The sequence below is a fragment of the Scyliorhinus canicula genome, chromosome 6 (genome assembly GCF_902713615.1).
Source record: "Scyliorhinus canicula chromosome 6, sScyCan1.1, whole genome shotgun sequence".
Classification (NCBI taxonomy): domain Eukaryota; kingdom Metazoa; phylum Chordata; class Chondrichthyes; order Carcharhiniformes; family Scyliorhinidae; genus Scyliorhinus; species Scyliorhinus canicula.
Genome location: NC_052151.1, coordinates 184,361,506 through 184,380,089, shown reverse-complemented (window position 1 = coordinate 184,380,089; position 18,584 = coordinate 184,361,506). Strand labels below are relative to the sequence as shown.

General features: G+C 45.5%; 1 protein-coding gene across 3 annotated transcripts in view; it reads right to left on the bottom strand.

The window, feature by feature from the left end:
- Nucleotides 1-1,915: 1,915 nt before the first annotated feature.
- The window catches only part of shprh (SNF2 histone linker PHD RING helicase), a 137,870-nt gene continuing 121,201 nt past the window's right edge, over nucleotides 1,916-18,584 (bottom strand). For all 3 annotated transcript variants that reach the window (XM_038800625.1, XM_038800626.1, XM_038800627.1), the window contains 5 exons: nucleotides 17,523-17,615; nucleotides 15,006-15,092; nucleotides 12,145-12,323; nucleotides 10,235-10,315; nucleotides 1,916-2,752 (listed from right to left, as the gene is read on the bottom strand). In XM_038800625.1, the coding sequence (XP_038656553.1) occupies nucleotides 2,653-2,752; nucleotides 10,235-10,315; nucleotides 12,145-12,323; nucleotides 15,006-15,092; nucleotides 17,523-17,615 (540 nt within the window). In that variant the 3' untranslated portion in view covers nucleotides 1,916-2,652. The remainder of the gene's footprint in view (nucleotides 2,753-10,234; nucleotides 10,316-12,144; nucleotides 12,324-15,005; nucleotides 15,093-17,522; nucleotides 17,616-18,584) is intronic.

The window sequence follows — 18,584 nt, the reverse complement described above, 5'->3', positions numbered from 1 at the left end:
CCACTACTGCTACTGTGCGTCGGTGGTGGAGGGAGTTTGTGGAAAGGTGCCAATAGCGGCCTATGGATAGACTTAAGTTTCTTGGGTGTCGTTAGAGCTGCACTCAGGAGGTAAGTTCCTCAATGCAAAATTTATAGCCTCTGACAATGCATTTGCTGCCACAGTATTTATATGGCTTGTCCAGTTCCTGGTCAATGGGGTTACCCCAGGATCTTGATAGTGGGGGATAGTGATGGTAATACAATTGAATGTCAAGGGGTGATGGTTTGGTTCTCTCTTATTGGAGATGGTCATTGCCTGGTACTTGTATGATACGACTTTTACTTGCCCCTTGTCAGCCCGAGCCTGGATATTATCCAGGTCTGGCTGCATTTGCATGTGAACTGCTTCAGTGTCTGAGTCATCTCGAATGGTGCTGAACATTGTGCAATCATCAGCGAATATCCCCACATCTGACCTTATGTTGGAAGAAAGATCATTGATTAAGCAGTTGAAGGTGGTTGGGCCTTGGACACGATCCTGAGGAACTCCTGCAGTGATGTCCCGAGACTGAGATGACTGACCTCCAACAACCACAATTATCTTCCTTTATGCTAGGTATGACACCAACCAGTGGAGAGTTTTCTCCCTGATTCCCATTGACTCCCGTTTAGCTAGGGCTCCTTGATGCCATATTAAATCAAATGCTGCCTTGATGTCAAGGGCAGCCACTCTCACCTCACCTCTGACATTCAGCTCTTTTGTCCATGTAATAGACAAGGCTGTAATGAGATCAGGAGCTGAGTGACCCTGGTGGAACCGAAACTGAACATCAGTGAGCAGGTTATTACTAAGTAAGTGCCGCTTGACAGCACCGTTGAAGACCTCTTCCATCACTTTACTGATGATTGAGAGTAGACTGATAGGGCTAGAATTGGCCAGGGTCGATTTGTCTTGCTTTTTGTGCAGAAGACATACCTAGGCAATTTTCACTTTGCTGGGTAAATGCTAGTGTTGTAGCTGTACCGAAACAGCATGGCTAAGGGCGAAGCCAGTTCTGGAGGACAAGTCTTCAGTACTTGTGTGTGCGTGGGTGCGTGTGTGCCCCCGTGTGTGCGTGGGTTTCCTCCGGGTGCTCCGGTTTCCTCCCACAGTCCAAAGATGTGCGGGTTAGGTGAATTGGCTATGCTAAATTGCCCGTAGTGTCCTAAAAAGTAAGGTTAAGGGGGGGGTTGTTGGGTTACGGGTATAGGGTGGATACGTGGGTTTGAGTAGGGTGATCATTGCTCGGCACAACATTGAGGGCCGAAGGGACTGTTCTGTGCTGTACTGTTCTATGTTCTATTGCCAGAATATTGTCAGGGCACATCAGCTTTGCAGTATCCAGTGTCTTCAGCCGTTTCTTGACATCATGTGGGGTGAATTGCATTGGTTGAAAACTGCATCTGTGATGCTGAGGGCCTCTGGAGGAGATCAAGATGGATGATCTACTAGGCCTTTCTGGCTGAAGATTATTGCAAAATGCTTCAGCCTTGTCTTTTGCACAGATGTGCTGGGCTCCTCCATCATTAAGGATGGGGATATTTGTGGAGCCTCCACCACCATTCACGACTTAATGTAGCAGGACTGCAGAGTTTAGAGCTGATTAGTTGATTGTGGAATCACTTAGCTCTGTCCATCACTTTATGCTTATGCTCTTTAGCACACGTGTCGTCCTGTGTTGAAGCTTGACACCTCATTATTCGGTATGCCTGGTGCGGTTTCTAGCTTTCCCCCCATCCAAGAGTTGCTGTCCAAGTTGTTTGATTCCATCATTAGCTTTGTTAAAAGAACCTCGCTGTATTTACCCTCTGAACTCACCACAGAAAGTTAAGTCTGGTCATTTCAAGAATAAGTACCCTTTTAATGAAGTGTTGGATGATAATTACTTCTAATCACCCTCTCTGCGCCAGAAATTAACAGATACCAGTGGAGTTTCATTCCATCAGGTATTACCTTTTTGATGGAGATTTTAAACAGCCCAAATTTGAAATATTTTATTTACTTCCCTTATCGCTTCTTCTCTCTTAATCTAATCTTTCTTTCTCGGTATTTCTCTTTTTGTACTAGATATTGAATTCACTGCTGTTAATTTACATTCCTTCCTGTGTTTATTTCCCAACCCAACAGCTCATTGATAAAGATACCTTGGTGTTTGCCCTGTTCAGTCAGGTCTCTGATGTTCCGCTTCTCTTACTGTTCCATTACCAGCTCGCATTTTTACCGGTTTAGCGGGCAAATGTGCTTTGAGCTGAAGGGTGTAAGGGAAGTCTAACTAACGGCAAATGCCATTAGATGCCCTGCTATAGCAAAATTTCAGCCAACTGTTTCATTGTCGACCTTCCCCATTGTGATTCAATGTTTCATTCCCGACCTTGGCCCTTCACACAGTATTGAACATCTCACTGGACATTCTTGATTGTATTTAAAGTTCTGAAATTCAAGCTCATCAATAAACGAAACAAGAGCAGAATTGCTTGTGTCTTAAGTTGATGTCATTCATAGTTCAGGTTTGTTTCAATTTCATTAGTGTCCAGGTGGAGGTCGAGCCCCTTTTCTTAATGATGTTCCACAATAAATAACAAAGCAGAGAGAGACAGTAATTAATCTCCAGTAGTGGTCAATAATCCTCTTTCATTCATCTGTTGTTCTCTCTTCCTCGGAGAAGAGATCTGCCAGGTCCCCCACTGTCAATACAGAAGCTTCCGACTGTACAATCACCGACTTGTTGTGACTAAAGACCAATTAAGAAAGAAAAGTCAGATTAATTCATTTCTAAATCGTGGAATTGTTTTTTTTTTGTTCTCATGGCGTCTTCCACAACCTCAATGTCAGGTTACCTCAATTACAGCCGATGTAAAGTCACCACAGTCCCAGATGACCATAGGCTGCTTTCCCCTTTTGAGGGGGGAGAGCTGACTGATGGTGATTTAACCGGAGGATCACCTCAGGCAAGGTTGAGAAGGCAGAGTGTTCTTGAATAACATCAGCTGGTACAGGAATTGAACCTGCGCTGTTGTCCTTGCTCTGCATCACAAAGCAGCTGTCCAACCGACTGAGCGAAATCAGCCTGACTGCACTTTTGAAGTGTAGTCACAGTTTGTAACATGAAAAATATGGCGTGCAATGTTTGTGCAACAGGATCACACAATCAGGAATGAAGGAGGGTGGCACCGTGGTGTAGTGGTTAGCACTGCTGCCTCACAGCGCCACGGTCCCAGGTTCAATTCCGGTCTTGGGTGACTGTGTGGAGTCTGCACGTTCTCCTCGTGTCTCCGGGTGCTCCAGTTTCCTTCCACCGTCCAAAGGTGTGCAGGTTAGGTGGATTGGTCATGCTAAATTGCCCTCAAGTGTCCAAAAAGGTTAGGTGGGGTTACTGAGTTATGGGGATAGGGTGTGGGCCTCTTAGGGTGCTCTTTCCAAGGGCCAGAGCAGGATCGATGGGCCGAATGGCCTCCTTCTGCACTGTAAATTCTACGATTCTGTGAAAGAAATGACCAGATTGTCTGTTTATGTGTTGAACGAGGGCTAAATGTTAATTCTGTCACTGGGGAGAATTTCTTTGAAAACAGCATACTGAGTATAAGACGTGATCTTCTGGATGAGATTGGATAAAATTGGAGTCAGAATTAATTAACTTTTTATGGTGGTTATTTAAATTCCAATTTAGCTGCAGTAAATAAATAATTTGAGACATGACACGTCGAGTGTGCACCCTGTATCGGGTGGGGACTCCAGGACACTATTCACGTCCTGGATAACTATATGTGCAGAGAGTGCTCCCAAATGGAAAATCTCGAGCACCGTTTCTTGTTACTCGAGGGACAGCTGGTGTCACCGAGATGCACTTGTGAGGTTGAGAGCTACGTGGACAGTGCATTTCAGAAGCTGGTCTCCCTGAAGCTTAAGAGAGAGCTGATATGGAGATGCCGGTGTTGGACTGGATTGGGCACAGTAAGAAGTCTTACAACACCAGGTTGAAGTCCAACAGGTTTATTTGGAATCACTAGCTTCCAGAGCATTGCTCTTTCATTAGGCGAGTCCTGATGAAGGAGCTGCACTCCGAAAGCTAGTGATTCAAAATAAACCTGTTGGGCTTTAACCTGCTGTTGTAAGACTTCTTAGGAAGAAAGAGCAGGCAGAGAGGGGCAAGTAGTGCAGCAGACCCCAGAGGACATTACACTTTCTAACAGATACTCAGTTCTGAGTACCAATGGGAGAGGAAGTTCCTCTGGAGAGACCAGAATCATAACCTGAGCACCATTAGTGGCTCAGTTGTGCAGCAGGGAGGAGAAAAGACAGGAGAGCAATAGTAGTGGGAAATTCAAAAGTTAGGGGGACAGCAGATGTTTCTGTGGCCGTAGACATGATTCAAGGATGGTACATTGCCTCCCTGGTGCAAGGATGGATATCACCGAATGGCTACAGAACATTCTGGGCAGTGAAAGTGTACATCCAGAGGTCATGGTTCACATTGGTGCCAATGATGGTGGTAGAAAAAGGGCTGAGGTCCTGCAGACTGAGTTCAGTGAGTTAGAAAAGAGATTAGCAAGCAGGACCTCAAAGGTAGTAATCTCCAAATTACTTCCAAGGCTAGTGCTAGTGAGTATGGAAATAGGAGAATATGGCAGATGAATGAGAGCCTGGAAAGATAGTGCACGAGGAGACCTCAGATTTCTGAAGCATTGGGAATAGTTCTGGGGAAGGTGGAACCTGTACTTGCAGAACAGTTTTCTCCTGAATAGGACTGGGTTGAATGTTCTTGCTGGGAGATCTGCTAGTGTTGTTGGGGAGGGTTTAAACTACAGAGTGGCAAGGGGAAGGGAAGCTGAGGGCAGATTCAGATCGGACATATTCAGAGGACGGAGCGGTAGACAGAAAATTAGCTGAAAGGCAAAATAAGCAAATATTTGCAGCAAAGGTATTTATTGAAATGCAAGAACTATAGCAAACAAAGCCGATGAGTTGAGGCCACAGATGGACACATGGCAGCATATCTTTGGTATAACAGAAAGTTGGCTTAAAGCGGGGAAAAAATGGCAGGTCAAAATCCCGAGATGTCGGGTTTTCAGGACGAATAGAGGGGAGGCTGATGAAAGAGCAGTGCTCTGGAAGCTAGTGATTCCAAATAAACCTGTTGGACTTCAACCTGGTGTTGTAAGACTTCTTACTGTGCCCAATCCAGTCCAACACCGGCATCTCCATATCAGCTCTCTCTTAAGCTTCAGGGAGACCAGCTTCTGAAATGCACTGTCCACGGAGCTCTCAACCTCACAAGTGCATCTCGGTGACACCAGCTGCCCCTCGAGTAACAAGAAACGGTGCTCGAGATTTTCCATTTGGGGGCACTCTCTGCACATATAGTTATCCAATTGGTTAAAGAATTGATTACAGCTGTGAGGAGGGATGATATAATATAAAAGCTCAGGAGACCCGAGAAGCTGAATCAAAACGGCAGTTTATTTTCAGCCAAAAGAAAAGGCCACAACATGGCACACAGCAAATAGATCCCAACTGGGATTACCGATCGTGCCAATCCCAATTGGGCCAAATTTAAGAGGCGATTCTATTAGTTCGAGAGGGCGAGGCAACGCGAGGGTGAGGGAAGGCGAGGGCGAGGGAAGGCGAGGGCGAGGGAACGCGAGCGCGAGGGAACACGAGCGAATGCGAGCGCGAGGGAACACGAGCAAATGCGAGGGAACACGAGCGAATGCGAGCGCGAGGGAACACGAGCAAATGCGAGGGAACACGAGCGAATGCGAGCGCGAGGGAACACGAGGGAATGCAAGCGCGAGGGAACACGAGCGAATGCGAGCGCGAGGGAACGCGAGCGAATGCGAGGGAACACGAGCAAATGCGAGCGCGAGGGAACACGAGCGAATGCGAGGGAACACGAGCGAATGCGAGCGCGAGGGAACGCGAGCGCGAGGGAACGCGAGCGAATGCGAGCGCGAGGGAACGCGAGCGAATGCGAGGGAACACGAGCGAATGCGAGCGCGAGGGAACACGAGCGAATGCGAACGCGAGGGAACACGAGCGAATGCGAGGGAACACGAGCGAATGCGAGCGCGAGGGAACGCGAGCGCGAGTGAACGCGAGCGCGAGGGAACGCCAGCGCGAGGGAACGCGAGCGCGAGGGAACGCGAGCCCGAGGGAACGAAAGCCCGAGGGAACGAAAGCCCGAGGGAACGAAAGCCCGAGGCAACACGAGCGTGAGGCAACACGAGCGAATGCGAGCGCGAGGGAACACGAGCGAATGCGAGGGCGAGGGAACACGAGCGAATGCGAGGGAACACGAGCGAATGCAAGGGAACGCGAGCGCGAGGGAACGCGAGCGCGAGGGAACGCGAGCGCGAGGGAACGCGAGCGCGAGGGAACGCGAGCGCGAGGGAACTCGAGCGTACGCGAGCGCGCGGGAACGCGAACACGAGGGAACGAAAGCCCGAGGGAACGAAAGCCCGATCCCGAGGGAACGTGAGCGCTAAGGAACGCAAGGGAACGTGAGCGCGAAGGAACGCGAGCGCGATTGAACACGAGAGCGCATGAGGGAACGCGAAGGAGAGGGAATGAGGGAGCGCGAGGGAGCGCGGGAGCGCGAGGGAGCGCGAGGGAGCGCGGGAACGCGAGGGAGCGCGGGAACGCGAGGGAGCGCGGGAACGCGAGGGAGCGCGGGAACGCGTGGGAGCGCGGGAACGCGTGGGAGCGCGGGAACGCGGGAACGCGAGGGAGCGCGGGAACGCGAGGGAGCGCGGGAACGCGAGGGAGCGCGGGAACGCGAGGGAGCGCGGGAACGCGAGGGAACGCGAGGGAGCGCGGGCACGCGAGGGAGCGCGGGCACGCGAGGGAGCGCGGGCACGCGAGGGAGCGCGGGCACGCGAGGGAGCGCGGGAACGCGAGGGAGCGCGGGAACGCGAGGGAGCGCGGGAACGCGGCAGGGAACGAGAGCACCAGGGAACGAGAGCGAGCGCAAGAGCGAGCGAGAGGGAGAACAGCAAATATGTAAGCAATTTTCTGAGTGCAATAGCGACAGGGAAATAAAAGTTGGTTTTTCAATAACCCCAATAACAACCAGGATACGAACAGTATAATAGGCACAGTGGGCGCCAAATTCTTGAACTGCATTCAGGGGAACTTTCTTAGCCAGCATGTAACTTGCCCAAGGGACTGCAATTCTAGATGTAGTCTTAGGAAATTAAGCTGGGCGAGTGGATGAAATGGCAGTTGGTGACCATTTTGGAGATGGTCACCGGAATAGTTAGATTCAGCATAATTTTGGTAACGAATAAAGATAGAACAGGAGTAAATGCTCTAAATTGAGGAAAGACTAATTCTATGAAGCGGAGAGGTGATCTGATAAAAGTGAACTGGTTGCAGCTACTTGAAGTTAAATCAATGAAAGGCCAGTGGGAGGCATTCAAAAGCAAGATTCTGCAGGCAGAGCAGAGAAAGGGTGGGACTGCCAAATCTGGAAGCAATACAGGTAAGGAAAGCAGAAAAAAAAAGCCTTATGATATAGTCAGAAAAACTTAATACTGTAGAAAGCCTAGAGGAAGGAGTATTGAATATACAGGGGTGAAGTAAAAAAAAAGGTACTTAGCAAAGCAGAGAGAATATTAAAACCCAAAGATATTTTACCAGTGTATTAAGAGCAAGGGGGTAACTAAGGAAGGAATGGAGCCGATCAAAGATGTATCTGGTAACTTGAGAACTAGTGCAGAGGATGTGAGCAGGATTCTAAATGAGAACTTGGTCTCTGTCTTCACTAATAGGGATGATGCAGACATTCTAGTTAAAGAAAAGGAGTGTGAAATATTAGATACAATAAGCATAGTGAGAGAGGAAGTGCTGAAGGGACTGACATCCTTCGAGATGGATAAATTGTATCCCAGGTTGTTAAAGCAAGCCAGAGAGTAAATAGTGGAAGATCTAAGGATCATTTTTCCAATCCTCACTGGATATGTGCTGTACTAGAGGATTGGAGATCTGTAAGCATTGTACAATTATTTTAAAAGGGTGTGAGTGATAGGCCAGAAAATTATAGGCCGGTCAGTCTGACTTTGGTGATGGAAAAATTATTAGAATCAATTCTGAGAGACAGGATAAATTGTTACTTCACAAAACGGATTAATCAGTGATAGCCGACATGTTGTTTTTTTTTAAAAGAGGAAGGTTGTGTCTTACAAGTTAGTTAAATTATTTTGAGAAAGTAACAAGGAGGATTGATATGGGTGATGCAGTGGATGTAGTCTACATGCACATGCAAGGTATTTGACAAGGTCCGAGAAGCAGACTGGTCAGAAAAGTGAAATCCCAGGGGATACAGAGGAAGATGGTAAGTTGGATTTAAAATTGGCTCAGCGACAAAGGTGTTTTTGTGAATGGAAGGCAGTTTACACTGGGGTCCCATAGGGCTACGTGTTGGGGCTCTGGCTGTTTGTTGTCTCTAAATGATTTGAACTTAAATGTGGGAGGCGTGATTGGAAATTTGCAGATGACACAAAGATTGACCATGTAGCTGATAGTGAAAAGGATATCTATCATCTCCAGAATGATATTAATGGTTTAGTTGAGTGGAAAGATGGCAAATGGAAATGAATCCAGAGTAGCGTGAGGTAATGGAAACAAGTAATCCACAATAAATGGGAGGGTGTTAGGAGGAATTGAGGAAATGAGAGGCCTTGGAGGGCATGTCCACAGGTCCTTGAAGGTGGCAGGATAGGCAGTAAGGTGGTAAAAAAAGCATACGGGACACTTTCCTTTAATGGACAAGATATTGAAAATAAAAGTAGGGATGGAATGACGGAACTATATAAAATGCTGATTAGGTCACTACTGTGCCCTAATTCTGTGTACAGTTCTCATTGCCACATTACAGGTGAGATGTGATTGCTCATTTACACAAATGTTGGCAGGTTTTGAAAATTGCAGCGATGAGTAAAGATGAGATAGGCTGGTGTTTTTACCTTAGAACTAAGGAGGCAGACGGATGACCTGATTGAGGTGTACAAGATTATGAAGGGTCTAGCTAGAGTAGACAGGGGTGTTCTGCATCCTCTAATGGAGAGGTCAATTAACAGGGGACACATATTTAAGAGAGGAGGTCTTATCGTGCAGTGGGTAACGTCCCTGCCTCCGAATCAAAAGCTCCGGGTTTGAGTTCCAGCCCAGGGCTTAATAACCAAGGAAGATGTGTTCATGACGTTGCCAAACCTGCAAAAGCCTTCCAACATGCCACTGGCAGATGGTAAGAGCGGGAGAGATTCCTGGTCAGCCATGCTTGATGCAGAGTGGCACCCACAGGCTACAAGCTTCTGGAGACAGGTCAGCAATCTGTTCCAGGAAATTCTTGCTTTGGCTCTGGGTTGCCCTGCCAAATAGGAATAAAAGATCCCATGGGACTATTTCAAAGAGCAGCAAGGGAATTCTTCCCCTGTGTTTTGATTAATACACTAATTGACTAATTAATCAACATCACTCAATAATAATCTGTTCATTACTAGATTATCAATGGTTGAGGGATAAATATTGATCAAGATGCTGGGGATCACTCACCTACTCATCATCAAAATAGTGCCATGGGATCTTTTATAGCCACCCGAGAGGGCAGACTGCCTCCGTTTAATGTCACATCCAAAAAACACCACCTCTGGTGCAACATTCCTCCAGCACTGTGCTGAGTAACAGCCTTAATTTTTGTGTCCAAGTGGGACTTTTGGATCCCTGATTCAAAGATGAAAGTGCAACCTACAGAGTCGCAATTGACACTATTCCCATACCGCTTGATTTCCTTACTATCCAAACATCTATTCATCTCTGATCATCCACTGTTCTCTGGGGTTGGCCGGGAGAGCTATGGAAAAGTCAAATCTATAGGTAACATAGGCATGGAAGTTGGGTGTCTTGGTGGAGCAGATATGTGATTGGAACCACATTCTCAGGATCAAATAGGATATCAAGGTCGCGAGCAGAATGGTTCAGCCTCAGGCACTTGGGGGGGGTAAAAGAATGGAGTGGGAGGCTACCGGACAGATTTTGTGATGGGGACTGAAGGCAATGTCACAGTTACTAAAGCAGGTGATAACCTATTCATTTACTAATTCTGACTATACAAGCTGAAAGCTTTATTTAGGAAAAAGTCTTATTTTAATCTTTCAGCAATTCTGGATGCTTGACACAAATTGAAATAATAACTGCAATATGTGGAAATTGATCTCACCTTTTTTCAGTACTTTTAAGCATACTCTGCATCTTCTCCTCAATCGTAGCTTTAATTAGAAACCTATGAACAACAGTTTCCCTAGAAAGAGAAAGGGACTTATTATTCATTGTAAATAAATTCAAACAATGTGTGGCAATTACAGAGCAGCACAAAGGACCCAGGTTTCATATCACAGTCCAGTTAAATAGTCCCTTTTTCCTGAGATAGGGGACGATCTGCTGAGAGTGGTGTCATTCTCACGGTTCTGATGAAAAATCGTCAACTTAAATAGTTAGCCGTTTTCTCTCCGTAAATGCTGCCTGACCCGCTGAGCGTTTTCAGAATATTCTGTTTTTGTTTCACTTTTAGAGAACCTGAAGACGTTGAACCACAGCTTGCAAAACAATTTTACAGATTGCCACGTGAAATTAAGTGGACAACTTTCAGAGAAATGGCACTGAAAAGAATGGCCTCTAAGTATGCAGTAAAATTCTAAGAAAACCGTTCTACTTTACAATCGCGACTGCATCGGAAAAGTGCTTCTGCAAAACACTTTGGGATGTTGGGGTTGTGAAAGGCTATTTCAGTGAAAGTCTTCCTTCTTTTACATTCAAACCAGTTTTAACTTTTTTTGTTTAGATACATTTAAAAAGTGCCATGTCAATTCATTTGACACTGATGCGAGTTATGCTGAAAAGAAATGAGGGCCAGCAGTTCCCCTCTAGATAGCTCAGATAGGAAAGCCAAGCTCGTAGGTGCCAACTCACATGGTTAACCAACACGAAAAACAAACATTTTACAAGGTAGAGCCAGTCCTGAGGGGATGATGTAAAATATAAGGAAGCAATGCAATCATGCTTTAGTTAACAATTTAAAAGGATACACCAGGCCTTACAGAATACTGGTTACGACCAAGTACTAACAAAGGACAACAATTACTTGCATTTATATAGTGCCCTTAACATAGTGAAACTTCGGGCAGCACGGTGGCCTAGTGGTTAGCACAACCGCCTCACGGCGCTGAGGTCCCAGGTTCGAATCCCAGCCCTGGGTCACTGTCTGTGTGGAGTTTGCACATTCTCCCCGTGTCTGCGTGGGTTTCACCCCCACAACCCAAAAATGTGCAGAGTAGGTGGATTGGCCACACTAAATTGCCCCTTAATTGGAAAAAATAATTGGGTAATCTAAATTTATAAAAAAAAAACAGTGAAACTTACCAAGGCACGACCAATCGAGTCAACCTAATAACTTAAATAATCATAGAAAATGGTCACGTCATTGTATTCCATTACTAACTTCCATACTTCAGCAAAAATAACAGAAAGGTCTTGAAAATTGTGAAAATGTTTCAGAGTGGATACAGAATAAGATTTCCACTTGTTAGGGTGCTCATAGCTAGAAGCCATGAAAATACAACGGTATCTAATAAATTCAAGCTAGAGTCCAGGATTAACCTCTTTGCTCAAAGTTCGGACACATGAAATTTGATAACAAAGCATGTTTTTTGTTTAATCCTTTCACAGGACCTGGGCATTGCTGGCTAGGCCAGCATTATTATTGCCCATCCCCCAATTGCCCTCGAGACGGTGGTGGTCTGCTTTCTTGAACTGGTGCAGTCCATGAGGTATAGGTACAGCCAGAGTGCTGTTGGGGAGGGAGTTCCAAATTATTAGTTGAAGTAAATAGCATAGATGAATTGAAAGGGAAACTACATAACGAACAGAAGGGTATGTGTCATTAGGGTTTGATGAGGCGGGGTTTGAACGAGGTTCATGTGGATCAAAATGACTGGTTGGGCCAACAGAATTTATAGCACAGAAGCAGGCCCATGTCATTTGGTTATATATTTGCACAATAAGGATTGTTGTACAACAAAAATATCAGATCAGAAAAATAGATGGAACATGTATTTCTGAACTATTGCTCACTTTGTTTGTCCAATACGATGTACTCTTCCTATTGCTTGAAGTTCATGAGCATGGTTTAATATAGGCTCCACCAGCAGCACGTATGTTGCTTCAATGATGTTTAAACCATTCGATGCCGTATGGAGAGGCAGCAGCAAAATATTGATCTTTGAATCGTACTTAAAAGCTGATAGATTCTCCTGAAAGATGTAATTATACATATTTCTAACTGTGGTGTATGATAATGGAACAATTTTACAGCTAGACATTGTGACGGAACCTCTAGTTATGTAAATTTACTTATCTCTATTTACGTTCTGTTGCAGAATTACCCACATATAGCTTTCTATTTTGTAACGGTAGCACAGTGGTTAGCAATGTTGCTTCATAGCGCCAGAAACCCGAGTTCGATTTCCGACTTGGGTCACTGACTGTGCGGTCTGCACATTCTCCCCAAGTCCGCATGGGTTTCCTCCCACAAGTCCCGAAAGACGTGCTTGTTAGGCGAATTGGACATTCTAAATTCTCCCTCCGTGTACCCGAACAGGCACCTTAGTGTGGTGACTAGGGGATTTTCACAGTAACTTCATTGCAGTGTTAATGTAAACCTACTTGACACTAATATTTTTCCCCCATAAATTTAGATTACCAAATTACTTTTTTTTTCCCAATTAAGGGGCAATTTAGCGTGGCCAATCCACTTAACCTAATCTTTGGGTTGTGGAGGTGAAATCCACGCAAACACGGGAGAATGTGCAAACTCCACACAGACAGTGACACAGGGCCGGGATTCGAACCTGGCTTTTCAGCGCCGTAGTCCCACACCACATGCCGTCCATCCTTGTGACACAAATAAAGATTATTATTATTATTATTATTATTAATGGCAGGGGTGAATCTTTCACTGTTAGTTTTGGTCAAGTGAATTGTTTCTGGATCACCTCCTCTATGAAAGGCTCTGACATGTGCTAGGTACAGTATCCAGGGTCATTTTGTGTGTGATGTTTGCTGACACTGTTTCTGATAAGTTTTCTGGGGACAGGAAATGAAAGTTTACCCTGGGTAACTTCCTGGGCACTGGGTGCCCACGAATGCTTAAAGTACTTTTTCTGGCTGGGTAGTTTCTTGCACATGGGGCACTCCCCTGTACTGTGGCCCATGTAGCCATTGCACATATGTAAAAACAGAGGAATCAATTGGAATTTTTCTGCATTTGAGATGACTAACACAGTAACTATTTTCATTGTTTCTTCCTCCCTTCAGAACCCACTGTATTTCCCCCAGGTGTCCTTGACATTATACAGCTACAGCACTTCCATTGCTGCCCACTATGCCTTACCTGAAAAGATAACTAAAAACATCATAGCAACTTGCCAAACTCTGCAAACAAAAGATTTGGAGAAAAAGCAGGAAACTAAACAATGTGAGAAAAAAACCAAAGAGGGAATGAATTCATTGAAAACCATACCTGAAGAGGGAAAGGGATCATGGAAAAGCAGGGCCTCCAGAGGGAATGGGAAATGGAAAACCAGGCCCTCGGGAGGGACAGGGTCGAGGTAAACTAAGGCCTAGAGAGGGAATGGGATTATGGAAAACCAGGGCCGAGAGAGAGAGAGAGAGAGAGAGAGAGCGTAAGTGCGAGAGTGCAAGCTATATCATGGAAAACTAAGGCCTCAAGAGGGAATGGGATGATGGGAAACCAGGGCCTCGAGAGGGAATGGGATCATGGGAAACCAGGGCCTCGAGAGGGAATGGGATGATGGGAAACCAGGGCCTCGAGAGGGAATGGATGATGGGAAACCAGGGCCTCGAGAGGGAATGGGATCATGGGAAACCAGGGCCTCGAGAGGGAATGGAATGATGGGAAACCAGGGCCTCGAGAGGGAATGGGATCATGGGAAACCAGGGCCTCGAGAGGGAATGGGATCATGGGAAACCAGGGCCTCGAGAGGGAATGGGATCATGGGAAACCAGGGCCTCGAGAGGGAATGGGATCATGGGAAACCAGGGCCTCCAGAGGGAATGGGATCATGGAAAACCAGGGCCTCAAGAGGGAATAGGATTGTATGAAATCAGCACTGAAGAGGAAATGGTACCACGTAAAACCAGTATAAGAGGGAGGGAGTCTCAAATGTGACCTAAAATCAGGACACGGTGAAAGGAGCTGTACTCTGCTAATTGTAGTAAAATTCCCAATAACAAAAGTTTCCCTCAGTCTTCACTGAACTCCAGCAAGAACAACTGAAAGCTTTCTAAGAATGTCAGGTGTATGGAAAGTAGTGGCCTTGATACTAATCAGAGGACGAGACAAATAGTCCAGAGACCATAGATGGGATTTTCACGTTCTTCCTGCTGGGGCAACATGCGGGTCCCATCAAAGCTGACCCCCTGTGACATGTTCCCTGTGGCGGGGTGGGCAAGCCAAGTGAAGTGCCATACATTTTAACGGAACTGGAAGATCCCGCTGGCAGCCAATGCCAAGCTACCTCTGCCACTTGAAAATATGCTGCAGGGGAGCTAGACAATCCGGCCCGGGAGTTTGGATTCAGTTGATCAAATCTGGAACTAAACTGCGGACACCAGGGAAAGTGAGCGTGAAACTTGGATTATCTCAAACATTCATCGTGTTCACTAATGTCCTTAAGGGAAGAAAACCTACCATCCTTACCCAACATTTGCAACATCAGTCGCACACTTGTGGTTGGCTCTTCCGAAACAACCACACAATCCCCTGCATTGTAACAAACCCGGTCCAGCAGGGTTGCCAATAAATGCTAGCCTGCCCAGGGACTAGAACAAATACTGTTTGAGTCATGAATCCCCTGGTCAGACACATATTTTTTAGGTCCTGGGTATACATCTAAATAGATGTCTTTCCTTACCTGGAACTTATGGAGTCCATTGATCTGAACAAACTCCATATTATTATCCAATAAGGCATTCCCGATTATATCCAGCACATCCTGCCACTGTAAGGTAACAGCACAAAATGAAAATCAGGCGAGAATAATTCACTGAAATCTTGAGAACAATGAACCTCAATGCAGGTCATACTACCCAAAATTATTGTCTTATATGTAGCAGCGCACAGGGACAGGCACAACAGGATAGCTCTGTACATTTACAGATGGCTAGTGGGTGGGGGCTGTACACTTTATATTTAATCAAAAAGACCTACATTTATATAGCACCGTACATCCTCAACATATTTGAAAGCACTTTACAGCTGTTAGTTCTTTATTTCTTGGATGAAAGGAAAATTGGGCGGGTTTTCTAGAGAGCGATATTCCACTGCTGTAGAGTTACTGCTCAGGCAGTGAAGCTTTTTATGATAGATGATAAGAACAGAAAATGCTGGACAAACTCAACAGGTCTGGCAGCAACTGCTGAGAGAGAAACAGAGAGCGTGATTTACCAGCCACGTTCTTCCTGAATCGAGAATGGCCGGTAGATCCCAGGAGGGGGCTCCCCTGGGATTCCTGATGGCCGCAGGATCGAACCAGATCTTGCGAGACGTCGCAATCTGCATCCTGCCCACAATTGTCGGATCCCAGTCTCCCACAGTTAAGTGAGGTTAAAAACTCATTTAGAAACGACAACAAACTCGGCAAATACAGTGACAGAGAGGAAGGAAAATACGGGAGAAAGATGGGACGAATGACCTCAGCGGAGGTGAACGCACAACAACAACGGCAACGAAAACCGTCCGGGAGAAGCAAGTAACAACACCAACATCAGATCCATTCCCGTATTGCCCTCTCTCTACTGGACATAACTACTGTAATTGTTTCTCCGGCACCCAAATATATATGTACCTCCCCAGTTTCTCTCTCCCCCCCCCCCCCCAAACAGGTGCCTACTTATTTGTTAAACGTAATATTGTTAACTGTTGCTCTTTTTGAGCTAGTGTACAATATCCTACCAGTTTTGTTTTTCTTCTTTATATATATATATTTTAATCTGTGTACATAAATGTAAATATACTATATTCAAAAACCCAATAAAAAACATTTATAAATAAAAATCAGTCTGCTTGCTTGTGGTGGGTATTTGAACATGTTTGGACCAATGCATTTCCCAGTATTTGCTAATTGTGTCCTCAGATTTGAGGTTGCATAATGACTATTACATTAGGGCAAGGTGTGATAATGATGATGATAGAGTAAATGGATCTTGCTTTAGCAGGGCGTGGAGGGAAATTCCACCTGTGATGAGTAGAGACTGCTTTGTTTGGTTTGCCAAAGAGAGAGCCATGTCTCTGGAAGCCAGACTGAAATACTAAACATCAGGGGGGGGGGGGAGAATCCAGTATGTGGCAATGTGAGCATAACCGCACAAGGGTGTTATAGTTAATAACTGTTAAAACAAAATGAAAAGGAAAATCAATAAATTGGCATATGTGCGAAACAATCAAATAGAAAGGTTTTTGGCAAGACTGCTACAAAAATTTGTTTTAGGTTTTGTTTTAGGTGTTATTTTAATACTGGAATAATGAACTGATCGCTTTAGAAAATGGAATTTCATATGGTCGTTTTTATAATTACCACCTTGAGATAAAGTGGTTTTGTATTACATGTAAAAATCAGTAATTACATTGCTCGCATTCAGACATGTTTGGAAATAGTAATACCGTGCAACCTTAAATTGAACAAGCAGCATATCATTACTTTGCTATTACAAATAAAATTCTTGTTTTACAAAAAAAAAGCCGTACTGACATCAGATTGAACGACCACCCAGCATCTATCGGCCTTACCGAGGAGAGCCCAGCCAAGGAATGGCACTCGAATGTCACCCAGAACAGACTCTATATATTCTTTAAGCTAAATCACATCCAGAGTTAACATTTTGAGTCCTTATGACCCTTCTTCAGAGCTGGTGGTCATTGCCAGTGGGGCCAGCATTTATTGTCCATCCCCAAATGCCCCTGTAAAGGAGGCAGTGAGGCTCCTTCGCAAATGCAACTGACTGGTTTGCTAGACCATTTTCAAAGCACAATTACGAGTTAATCACATTACTGTGAGTCTGACGTCACACAAAGGCCAGACAGGTCAGGGTGCCGATTTCCTGCCCTAAATGACTTGAGTGAACTAGCTCGGTTTTCACAATAATCCAGTAATTTCATGGTCACCAATTCTGGGACCAGCGTTTTATTCCAGATTTATCGAATCAGTTGAATTTAAATTTCCCAGCTGCCATGGTAGGAATTAAAATCGTGTCTCTGAATCATTCGTCCAAGCCTCTGGATTATTAGCATGACGACAAAATCATCCGAGCACCTGTACCTGTCAATTCAAAGCTGAAGATTAAACCCGCTGTCAAGAAGGGCAGCAGTGCAAGAAGTCCTGAATTGCTGTTTGGTCAAGTACCAACTGTGAAATTGAGCTGTTAAAACCTACCGTGGAGAAAACCAGGGCCTTGGCTCCAGGTTCCTTTTGCTGGATTTTCTTCAGGGTTTTGAGCACAGCCTCCACTTTGGTAGAATGGCTACCCTGAAACAGAAGGCACAGAAGAGGGAATGACTAAAACCAACCACACGATGCTAAACTTCTGGTTTGGTGAGATTAATGACAACAGCCAGCTCTAAAACTTCAGCACCTCTCTCCCTTCCCCCCCCCCCCCCCCCCCCCCCCCCCCCCACCCCCCACAGCCTCGATATTGGCTGATGCTTGTCGAACGTCCAGCCTCAGATGAACCACAATTTAATTCAATTGATTCAGACAAAAGCCATTGTCTTTGGTTCCCACCAAGGGTTCGAAACATTTCATATCCTAACCTGGTTCCTGATTTAAATTGAACTAGATTGTTTGGAACCTTGATTTCCTATTCAACTCCAAATCTTGCCGTCAAACCTCCAACTCCATAACATTATCTGCTTCTGCCCCCATCTCATCCACGCCGTTGTCATCTCCAGAATCAAAATTCTCCTGGCCAGCCTCCATATTTTACACTATGCAAACTTCAGCTTATTCAAAATTAGACTGCCCACTCCCACTCTTGCAGACCTGCATTGGCTACTGATCCACCAATGCCTCAAATTAAAAATTCTCACCCTTGTATTTAAACCCAGTCATGGCCAGGCCACGTTCTATCGCTGTAACCTCCCGCTTCCAGCAGACGCCCCCTCCAGAATTCTCCATTCCTCCAACTCTGCCATCCTTGTCTTCATCCCCCCACTGGCAGCCTTCTACCAGATATTCTGGAAGTCACTTCTGCCTTTACACCAGGCTCTTCTCCTTTTACATCCTCCTTAAAATCCATCACTGACCAAGCTCCTTTGACTTCTTGTCCACTTTCATCTAATTAGATTTGGATTTATTGTCACGTGTACCGAGGTATTGTCCAGGCAGATCATTCCATACATGGAAGACATGGGACATACGATCAATACACAATGTAAGTACATAGACATCGGATGTAGAGAAGATGGGTAGAGAGGTCAGATCAGTCCATAAGAGGGT